We start from the raw sequence: 11,325 nt of genomic DNA on the forward strand, positions 1-11,325 counted from the left end.
TTTTGTTATGTTTATGCTTTTGGTCTGTATTGAACATGACATCCTGAGATTTTGTTATATAATGAAAATACTTTTCTTTAAGAAATGCTTTGATAAATTCTCATCATATTTTGTTTTGGGGACAAATTCCGCAACAATTTTCTTTAAACGATTACTCTGATTTTAAAAACAAAGCATAAACAAATCGGTCTTTTCTGGCCGTGAAATTGGGGATGTCACAGTCCTGCAACATATTCTTCTTTCACCAGCATAGCCTTGCCATGAATCGACTTTCTCACTTCTTTGTCCTCCGAATCCATGGACCACACTTCCACTCCACCAAACTCATCATTGTTACCTGTATCATGTACAATCAAAGTATTCATGGTGTTATTATTAGCTTTTGATTTTCTTTTCTTGATCTCCCCCAATCGTCTCAGGAGGTTCGCTTCCTCATCATCCTCATCAGCCTTTTCTGCCTTTTTCTTCAGCATGCAGTCTTTGGCAAAGTAATTCTTGCCTCCACAATAATGGCAATCAAAGCTTGAGTCACCACCAATCTTCATATCCTTCTTGGATTCTTCTGACTTTGAACCCGTCTTCGGTTCCTCCTTCACCTTTTCAGAACTATAACTTCCTTGCCAGTTTCGGTTATTGTTGGCTGGGAACTTTCTTTTGATAAACTTTCTTAGGTTGGAAACCATCAGGGCATACTCTTCACCAGTTAGATCATAGTTAGCAAGATCCAATTCTTCTTCTTCTTCAACAACACTTTTTCCTTTTGAAATAAGAGCTAATGACCCCAAGCTAGAAACCACATTTGTTTCCTTTGACACCGCACTTTCATGGGACTTCAGAATTCCCACCAGTTTCACCAGAGAGTATGATTTGAACTGTTCGTGTGCCTTCACCGTGGACACAACAGCCATCCATTCGGGTCTAAGACCTTTCATGAAGGTGACCTTATGTTTAATAACCTTCCTTTCGATGTCGTGCTTTATCATCTTACTGAGAAGATGATTGAACCGATCAAAGGTTTGAATGAGTTTTTCTTTGGGCTTCTGTTTGAAATCGCCAAATTCAGAAAGCAGCAAGGTTTGAATAGAATGTTCCAGATCTTCATCAGTAGAATATAATTCTTTCAACCTATCCCATATCTCTTTTGCTGTAGCACATGAACTCACCAATCGAAACGTGTCTGATTGTAAAGCAAACCTAATCATTCTTAAGGCTTTGATGATGCACTAAAACTTCTCCTTCTCGTCTTGAGGAATGTCTTTTACATCATTCACGAGTTGATTGTACTCCTTTTGAGTTTTGACAATCTTTGAAGTGTTTGAGTGAGCAAACGGACCAACTATGATTGCTTCCCAGATCAAGTACCTGTTATCCTCTAAGCCGATCATATAATCTTCGAAGTGGTGCGTCCAAACTTCATAATCATGAGTGTATAAGATTGGAATCCTTGTTGTTGATCCAATATTATTGGAGATGTTGATTGGATTGGTCTGCGAATCATCCATATACATTGTGATGAAGTTTGATCGATAACCTGTTTAAGATCAGACTTGTAATTTATCGTTAGAGTGAGATCGACAATTAATGAGATACGCCAATATGGAATGACGACTCAATTAATATCAATCAATGCAGAAAAACCCTAATAATTTCTTCAACAGAAGAGATGTGTATGAATTACACAGCCTCCTACTCTGATACCAATTGATGAGAATAAATCTCTAGATTGTTTAGATCTTTCACAGGTATATTGATAAAGAAAAAACAATTCAAACACAATATGATTAAGAACACAGTATGGAATCAATATGAAGCTTATGATTCAAATATAGTCACGCCTCAGCAGAGCTCGATAAAGAACTTCCACTATAGAGGCGAGCTAGGGTTTACAATACTTTGATAAGAAAGATAATAAAAGTGTTGCTAACTAAGGATGCATGCATGCACCTTAAATACTAAAACCCTAGAATAAAAACAATCACGGTTGGACAAGCCCAAACCGGATACCAAAACTGAGCTAAGGACCGAGCCCATGACGCAACACTATAAGCCAACAATTCCATTTGTATGATGGCTTAGTGGAATAATGGACTTATTGGGCTAAGTCATTAATGGGTTAAGTGAGTAAACTTAACCCTAATCATCATTTCATGTGTAAACCCTAATTGCATTGGGTTTTGCGTTGGGCCTTTTCTGTTGGGCCTAGATGTTTGGGCTATTGATGGGCCATCTTAGAACAAGTACGGACTAGAATATTTGGATTGGGCCTTAGGATATGGCCCTTTGGACAGGCTTAGGCCCAATTTGGAAAATTGGGCCATAGATGGGCCATAACTGGGCCTTGATGATTATAAGGTATTGGACCATCAGAATGTCAAGTGTTGGACCAAGAATAAATGTTTGGGCCTTAAGGCAAGACCATGTAAAGGTATGGGCCCAATTTAGAAAATTGGGCCAAAGTTGGGCCTTGGTTGATTGTTTGACTTTTGGGCCTTCAAAGTATGAGTTGGGCCTTGGTCTTGGACCAAGATATGTTAGGGGTAAATGGTCCTTTTACCCCAAGTGTGTATTTTAGAATTATACATTGGAAACCCAAATGGTTAATTGGGTTTTATTGTGATGATTGACAGTTTAGGGATCTGTCAGCTAGCAGCTAGAGATTTATTTGTGGGACTCCAGCAGTGCGAGGTGAGTCCTCTTCTAGTAGGAACGGGTCTAAGGCACCAAGGCCGGCCCGTATATGTTGAGTGTGGGCGGGGCCTGTATCTCATTATTATCTGAGTATAGATATTAGTCATATTATTGGATTACTATACTTGTTGTCTGCGTGATACCTGTATGTGTTGTTAGGAATGTGAGTGTGGGCGGGGTATCTCATAGTAGCTGAGAGTGGGCGGGACCCGTATCTCATAGATAGTTGATATGGTATAGATTTATATGCATGATTAGTGATACTTGTTGTTATTACTTGTATGTTTTTCTTTGACTAGCTGAGTGTGGGCGGGGCCCGTATCTCATAGTAGCTGAGTGTGGGCGGGGCCCATATCTTATAGCAGCCGAGTGTGGGCGAGGCCCGTATCTCGAAGTAGCTAAGTGTCGGCGGGGCCCGTATCTCAGAGCCAACAGAGTGTGGGTGGGGCCCGTATCTCCTTGAGTGTGGGCGGGGCCCGGATCTCCTTGAGTGTGGGTAGGGCCCGTATCTCTCAGTAGCATGATTATGTGTACAATGTGTGGTAGTTTGCAAAAACTCACTAAGCTTCGTGCTTACGATTTAGAGTTTGGGTTTCAGGTACTTCGTTTCAAAGGAAAAGAGTCGGCTTGGTCGCTGCGCATCACACCATGTTTTCCGCACACGAGATCTTTGAGACTACACTCTGATATGGTTTTATGATACTATGTTTTGATTATTGACACTTTGGTTTTGACATGAGATATTATTATGAATGTTTCTATACTAATGATTCTATGTAATAACTTAATTAAAATGAAATTTTTTGTCTTGAATTTTGGGATGCTACACATGGCCCTATTCCATGCCCTAGGTCTTCATTATAGCTTAGTTTGGTGTTTCTAGCTTCATAACACCATGCATACACGTAAAGTCAGCAACTTTACATGTTATGATAGCCTAAGGAGACCAAAGATGTGGCCTAGAAGCATTGGACTCGATTAGAATCGACTGAATGAGTTTGGACTAAAGGGAACTCGACGAGTCGCTCATGTAACTCGGCGAGTTGGATCGTAACCCTCAACTTTTCTGACTTCGAACCAACCCAGTGAGTCTAGGATATGACTCATTGAATTGGTCAAGGTTCTTTGGGTATGGAAGACTAAGGAACTCGTCGAGTTCAAGGAAGTACTCGACGAGTTACTTGGAAATGTCTCGATTCTATACAAGGTAGAACTCGACGAGGTGACTCGGTTTATCATGATTCTGAATAGCATAGGAACTCAAGGAGTTAGGAGGTAACTCGACGAGTTGAGTTGACTGAGAGTTGACCTTGACTTTGACTTTGACCAAAACGTTGACTTTGACCAAGGGTAAAATGGTCATTTTACCCTTAGAAGGATTATCAAATTCTGACTAAGTGTTATTGTGAAATTAATAGCCGGGGAGTCATTGGAGCAGTCGTCAGAGATTCCTCACACGAGATTTCACAGTTAGCTTACGAGGTGAGTTTTCTCATGTAGGAACGGGTCTAAGGCACCAAGGCAAACTCATTTAGATAATAGTAGTTCCGGACTACGGTCCGATGTCGGGCGGGGCCCAATGTAGGTTTATATGATTTTCCGAATTTCAATCTGATGCCGAGGCGGTACCGAGGAATGTTTGTATGCTTGATGTCTTTGTGATTCTTGCCTGTGTTTGTATTTGTATGTTTCCAGACTTTGGTCCGATGCGTGGGCGGTTCCTGAGGAATGTTAGTATGTTTCCGAACTTTGTTCCAATGCGGGGGCGGTTCCCGAGGAATGTTAGTATGATTTTGGACTTCAGTCTGATGTCGGGGCGGTTCTTGAGGAATGTTAGTATGTTTCCGGATTTTGGTCCGATGTCGGGCGAGGCCCGAGGAATGCTTATATGTTAGTGTTATATGCTTATGTTATGTGTTAGTTGACATTCTCATATGTATGCCGAGGTCTGCTCGATGTCGGGCGGGGACTGATGCCGAATAGGGTTCGATGTCAGGCGGGGCCTAATGTCGAGAAAGCTGATGCCGAGCCTGACTCGATGTAGCAGCGGCAGGGCCCAATATATGTTTATGTGATATGTGTATGGTATGTGGTAGTTGGGGGAGACTCACTAAGTTTCGTGCTTACAATTTTCAGTTTTGGTTTCAGGTACTTCCACTAGCAAGGGAAAGGGCCCGAGATGACTTCATGGCACCCACCATAGTTTTAACCTTGGATGATATACTCTGATATTTGCTATATGATTTTGATACATTGATAGATATTATGTTATTTTGAGTTGCACGACTTATGGTTTTTATATGATGAGTGATATTCATGGATTTTATTAATGATTTAAAACGAAATTTTTGGACCGTATTTTTGGGATGTTTCAAGTTGGTATCAGAGCCTTGGTTTAAGGGATTCAGACACACTCTAGGGTGTTTCTGAACTCAAACTAAGGACTTGGTATGAAAATTTTTCAAAAGAAAATCATTTTTAGAAAAGAATTTTGAGAAAAATAAAATGAATTTTGAAAAGAGAAAAGAATCTTGAAAAAGAGAAAAGGGCGTAGTGCATGCAATCAGCCGAGCTCAAGTAAGTACTCCCAAATTACCCATACAAGTTTATGTCATGATATGTGTAATAGAACTACATGCTAGATTAGGACTAAGGATCTAGGAATGATGCTTTATGTGCCTGTTATATGTGAATGAGATTTATGAATTACATGCTAGTACTGATTAGTCAGTGATATGATGGCCTGACTAGGATATGCTTGATTATGTGTACTCAATGCTCGAATGCTGCTTGCTTTGTGCTTTTAGGAGTTTTAGTTATCTTTAACTAACTAGTAAACGAATATGTTAAGTTACATATTGTGAGGACTAAATAATTTCAGAAGGTTAGGTTTAGCATTATTTCACAACTCTCGTTTGAGTCTAACCGTTGTAGGGTAAGACCTCTCATTCGACGAATTATCTAGTGTTAGTGATATGTAATGGTTTTCGCAAGCTAGTTAGGGGGAGATAACAAGGATTTCTTATGAAGCTGATGGCGGAGAATGGGTTGGTGATTACCCTAGGGCCAGCCTAGGATGAGATTAGCGTGAGAACATTAGTAGCAGGATAAGGGACTTGGTGGAGTCAAGGTAGTTCTTGAGGAAAGTACAGATAGATATAGAAGGTAGTATAGGCCCGTAATACTGAAAGCAGAGGATCCATACTCGAATAAAAGAAGGCTGAGATGAATCCAAGGAACTTGTAGTGTGTGAGATCCCTCGAGTTATGACGAGTATACTTATGTTTGTTATGATGTGTTTTTTAGTATGGTGATATTACGCACTAGACCAGTCGGCAGTTCAGGTGGCGGTGAGTGATCAGGCTTAGGCTCTGGAGCCGAGCAGCTAGACAAGCAAATGAGGGAGTTCATCTCATCTGAGATCACGCGCAATATACTAGACCAGACTCCTGTGATCTTTGGTACGCTCAAGGAGGGTATCTTGGAGATTCTTGATGAGAGGTTGAGTGCTTTCCGCACTGAGATGGTGGTCATGCTAGGGGTCTGTACGATGACATTTAGGGAGTTCAGAGCTTGTGGAGCTGGCTAAGGACCCCATAACTAGCAGCAGGTGGTTGGCCGATGTCGCCAACGCCTTTTGTACGAGCAAATGTCCCGATGGGGACAAGGTTTGACTTACTTCTTGTCTTCTGAAGGACAAAGCACGTGATTGGTGGGAGGAGGTTAGACATGTCATTGGTGATGATGCAGTTTTAGATGCGATGACCTGGAGTGACTTTTCAGCCAGGTTTAGGGCCGAGTTTGCACCTGTGATAGAGGTGCAACAAGTATATTACAAGTTAAACATACAAACCAAAACAAAGTACATTACAAGTTGTTCATAATTTAACCCAAAATGACCTTCATTACAACTTGTACATGATTAAACACACAAAAAAGAATACCCAACTACATATTAGGTACACCTTCAACTTAAATGACCTCGGATTGAAGCTTTTTGTTCGACCTAAACAACCCAATTATGACCACACCTACGTTGTTGCACTGCATTTCGTCAGCCCAAGCTATAAAACCTGAACGAGCATCCTGATTCCAACTATTTGCTTGAATCATTACATGTTAAACAAACTAGGGTTAACATCAGAAATTGAACAAGTGGTAAATTACCTTTTTAGGACATGCATAAAAGGGCCTTCCTGGGTTATTGGTAGTATGTGATGTTCTTATTATAGCCTCAACTCCACATCCACATTCCATGTTCTTCATTATGTAGCTTCATAGCTGAGAGTATTTGAAGAAGAAAACAATGTGTTAGAATGAAACAAGTAGGTATAGAAGAAACTTCTAAGTAATTGCTAGTATTTGTAAAAGACTAAATTACCCCCACTGTGCAAGGCACGTGGGGCCACTAACATCCCCATTTTTTCCTTCTTCCCATTACTATTGCACTTTCAACAATTTTTTTTTTTTTTTATGAAAAATAACAACTAAATACGATCATAAGCAATGAACAAAGAATATCACCGAAGCTTACAAAATTCATATCATTTAGACAGGTCTTTCATTCATCATTGGAGTTCACTTACAAAATGCCTATCATTTAGACAAGTCTTTTACATATTTCTCCAAAAAAAAAACAAATATAAAAATAAAATTAGAAAATCTACATACTAATAAGCTTCTTAACTACGAACCACCATTGTTTCAAATCCACCCATCACCCAAACTTAAGAACGAAATGGAGCACAACCACCAGCAACAAGAGCATACCTACCATCATGCCACCCATCACAACACCAATGACTTTAAACTTGTGATCATGGTCATCCAGCTTGTACTGGAGACTGATGTGGTCGATCATGCACATGATATAGTCTTGTTCGAGTTGCTCCTTCAACCATTGCATTTCATTTTGGTTTTCTGAAATCTTCTGACCACATTCACCGAAGATTGGGTGGAGCACATTGTAGTTGATGTCTTCACTAGAATTTAAAGAGTTAGGTGAAGGTAGTGGAGTCGACATTATTGCTTTTTAAGGATTCTTCACGATGATTGTTTGGCAGAATATGGTAAACAAGTTTCAGGATTGTATTACTTCAAACCCCACATGGTTGTGTCCCCCTTTAATTCAAGACTGTGCCTGGAACTCAATCAACAATGCAAGGTTGGTGGGGGTGTTGGTAGAAACTAAAGGCAGTCATTACTATTTGCATGTGTGTCATCGAGTGTGTCGAATCAACTCAGTATTGACTCAATGAGTTTACTCACCTGCTGACTTGGCAAGTGATGAGGCAAGTTAACTTGCTAAAATGGGTAACATGACTTTTCTTATCGGTAACACACAAGTATATACCCTAAAAATGTAAAAAATAGTTATAAGAAACCATTTAAACCATTATATGTAACTTTGTTGGATAACAATGACAATAACATAATTTTATATTAATAATATAAACTTATACAAATAAAAAAAGAAAATGAAGATCCCTGTTATCCTTTTAGGATTTACCCGAAGGATTAAAATGAAAACCTTTATCTTTTTATCCAAGAAAGAAATAAAGAAATAAATAAAATGTCGACCGAACCTGGAGTTTTAAAAGTACCCCTATGGAAACAAATTAATTACATAGGCGACCTCAAATCTAAGGCCATAAATGCAACTAACTAGCGTTCTTCATAATCCACGGCCCACAATCATCCGTTGAACATTCAAGAAGCACAAAGTGGAAGAAAACCCGGTAGAAATTAGGGCTTTTCTTTTCCCCCAATTCACATACTCTATAAAAGCCCTAGCGGTGTTTAATCGTCTTCCTCAGCTCATCGTCTTCGAAGTTTGATCTCCATTTTTAAGCTACAAGAAATCATGGTGAAGGGCCCTGGTCTATACACTGACATTGGCAAAAGAGCCAGAGGTTCGTTACCTTTCAACTCCTTATTTTCTCTCCTTAAATATCACATACATAGATGTGTATATATATGTGTGTGTGTAATTCAGCTTGAAAGGATTGTAAATGTTGCAGTTATTGGATTCACATTTACTGATTTAAATTTGTTTTTTTTTATGAAGATCTTTTGTACAGGGATTATCAGGCCGATCATAAGTTCACCATCACGACCTATTCACCTACTGGAGTTGTGAGTTATCTTTTCGTTTTTCGTCTCTTTAGATCTGCTTGATTACCTTATGATTCGACATTGTTAGAAGAATGCATGCTACTTTGCGTGATTGTGGTTATCATTTATGATATACGCTTCTACTTGTTTCCCTATAATTTGAAATTGTAAGGCGTTTTTTGTTAACATTTTAAAAACATAACAACATGCAGTCTCTGATATGTGTGGAAAGTATTAGGCCGAAAGGACTGAAGCAAGCTTAATAATTTCCATTTTGTGGACTAGATTTCTGTAAATGAGGTTTATGCAACTCACTACACTGTGTAGTTGCTTTAGCTTTATTTTATATTCTATGTTGCTGAAGCATCCGATTCTGATATCAAATAAAGCTAAATATGTCTGTTAGAAAGTATGAATCTGTAAATCATCTAATATTCTCTTCTTATCACAGGCAATCACATCCTCTGGAACAAAGAAAGGTGAACAATTTCTTGCTGATGTCAACACCCAATTAAAAAGGAACAACATTACTACAGACATCAAAGTCGACACAAACTCCAATGTAAGATCTATCAATCATATATTGTTTTGCTATGGTGATTGTTTTTTTTAACTACTTGCAACATTAATGTAGCTCTCCACAACCATTGTAATTGATGAACCTGCTCCAGGGTTGAAAGCAATCCTTAGCTTCAAAGTTCCCGATCAAAGATCTGGCAAGGTATGTAATATGTTTAATGTTGTTAGAATCGAGTCCTTTTTTTGAATAACATTTATATAAAAATGGCTGATTATTTTTCTATTTTTTTTATAGTTGGAACTCCAATATTTGCATGACTATGCTGGAATCTGCACAAGTATTGGGTTGACTGCAAATCCGATTGTCAACTTTTCTGGTGTGATTGGAAACAATGTTACTGCTATTGGAACTGATGTTTCCTTTGACACCAAAACTGGAAACTTCATCAAATATAACGCTGGAATTAGCTTTTCCAATGCTGACCTGATTGCTGCTTTGACCTTGTGAGTATTGAGTAGTCAATTCTTTTTTAAGTATAAGTTATTATTTTATGTGTTGTTTATATAATACATAAAATAACATAATACAGGAATGATAAGGGTGACTCATTGAATGCATCATACTACCACACTGTGAAACCATTGACCAACACAGCAGTTGGTGCAGAAGTCAACCACATCTTCTCAACCAATGAAAACACAATCTCGGTTGGGACCCAACACGCATTGGACCCGTTGACCACGGTCAAAGCCCGCATCAACAACCATGGAAAAGCAAATGCTCTTATCCAACATGAATGGCGCCCTAAATCACTATTTACCATTTCGGGTGAAGTTGACACCAAAGCTGTTGACAAAAGTGCCAAATTTGGACTTGCATTGGCTCTTAAGCCATGATAATAACTTTTCAAGGTTTTTAAATCATCTTTATATTATACTTTTGGCAGTTTTTTTTTTCCTTCAAGGTAGAAATAATTTCGTGACAGTTTTTTTTAACTATGCATAATGTCTACTTGACCATAGATGGTAGATATGTTTGCAGAGGTTTGTGTAATTGACTTGTGTTTCTTGTGGTTAATCTCTTTTGGTTTGAACAATTTAAATTTTCTATGTTTTACTTGAAAATATTTGTTATGATTAGTTGCATCAAGGTAGTTCCATGATTTGTTTTAACTTTTAAGCTTTAGAATATACACACAATTTGAGAAACAAGGTTAGTAAAATTTCTATGTGCTAATCTCCTCAACTACTAATTGTTTGTTTTGTCCTTCGTTGTTTTCTGTTGTCAAGTGCTTTGTTGGCTTTTGATTTACTCGAAGGTTGTTAAAATTGAGGTTTTATGTATGATTGTTGTTTTTACTTTGCGAGATTGTGACTGTAAAGTTGGTGGATCTTGAAAACGACAATAAAAGTAGACAAGTAATTTCATCATTATATAAACTTTAAGTTCATTAGTATACAATGTTCGTGTTTGGTAAAACTAACAGGTAGTATGTAGATGACAGTAAATAGCTGATAGCTGTTATTGTTTTGTTAAATGTTGTGCGAGATATTTTTTAGATTTGAAATGTTTTGTTTAAAGTAAATGTTAAAAACATGTAGTAATAAATGAGACTTTTTGTTAAAACTAACGGGTAGTATGTAATGGATAGTAGCTGACTAGTATCTGGTAATGTTTTTGTTAAATGCTACGTGAGATTATTTTTAGATTTGAAATTTTTTGCTTAAATTAAACGTTAAAAACTTGTAGTATCAAATGAGACTTTTTGTTAAAACTAATAGGTGGTAGATAGCAAGATAGTTGGTAGTTGCTAACGTTTTGTTAAACGCTGAACGTTTTGTTAAAGGTTGTACTATCAAACGAGACTTTTTGTTAAAACTAACAGGTGGTATGTAGAGGTTGGTAGATAGCTGTTAGCTGGTAACGTTTTGTTAAACGTTATTTGAGATAACTTTTGGATTTGAAAGTTTTGTTTAAATTAAACGATAAAAGCATGGCGTTTT

At 38.0% G+C, this 11,325-nt stretch overlaps 1 protein-coding gene across 1 annotated transcript; it reads left to right on the forward strand.

Moving 5' to 3' along the window:
* The first annotated feature begins 8,386 nt into the window (after positions 1-8,386).
* On the forward strand, positions 8,387-10,455 carry LOC111906791 (mitochondrial outer membrane protein porin of 34 kDa). Its single transcript, XM_023902563.3, has 6 exons — positions 8,387-8,600; positions 8,756-8,823; positions 9,254-9,364; positions 9,437-9,523; positions 9,617-9,825; positions 9,912-10,455. Exons 1-6 carry the CDS (start codon positions 8,552-8,554, stop codon positions 10,216-10,218), a joined length of 831 nt encoding a protein of 276 aa, XP_023758331.1. The 5' UTR covers positions 8,387-8,551; the 3' UTR covers positions 10,219-10,455.
* The last annotated feature ends 870 nt before the right edge of the window (positions 10,456-11,325 follow it).

The sequence above is a fragment of the Lactuca sativa genome, chromosome 4 (genome assembly GCF_002870075.4).
Source record: "Lactuca sativa cultivar Salinas chromosome 4, Lsat_Salinas_v11, whole genome shotgun sequence".
Taxonomy (NCBI): domain Eukaryota; kingdom Viridiplantae; phylum Streptophyta; class Magnoliopsida; order Asterales; family Asteraceae; genus Lactuca; species Lactuca sativa.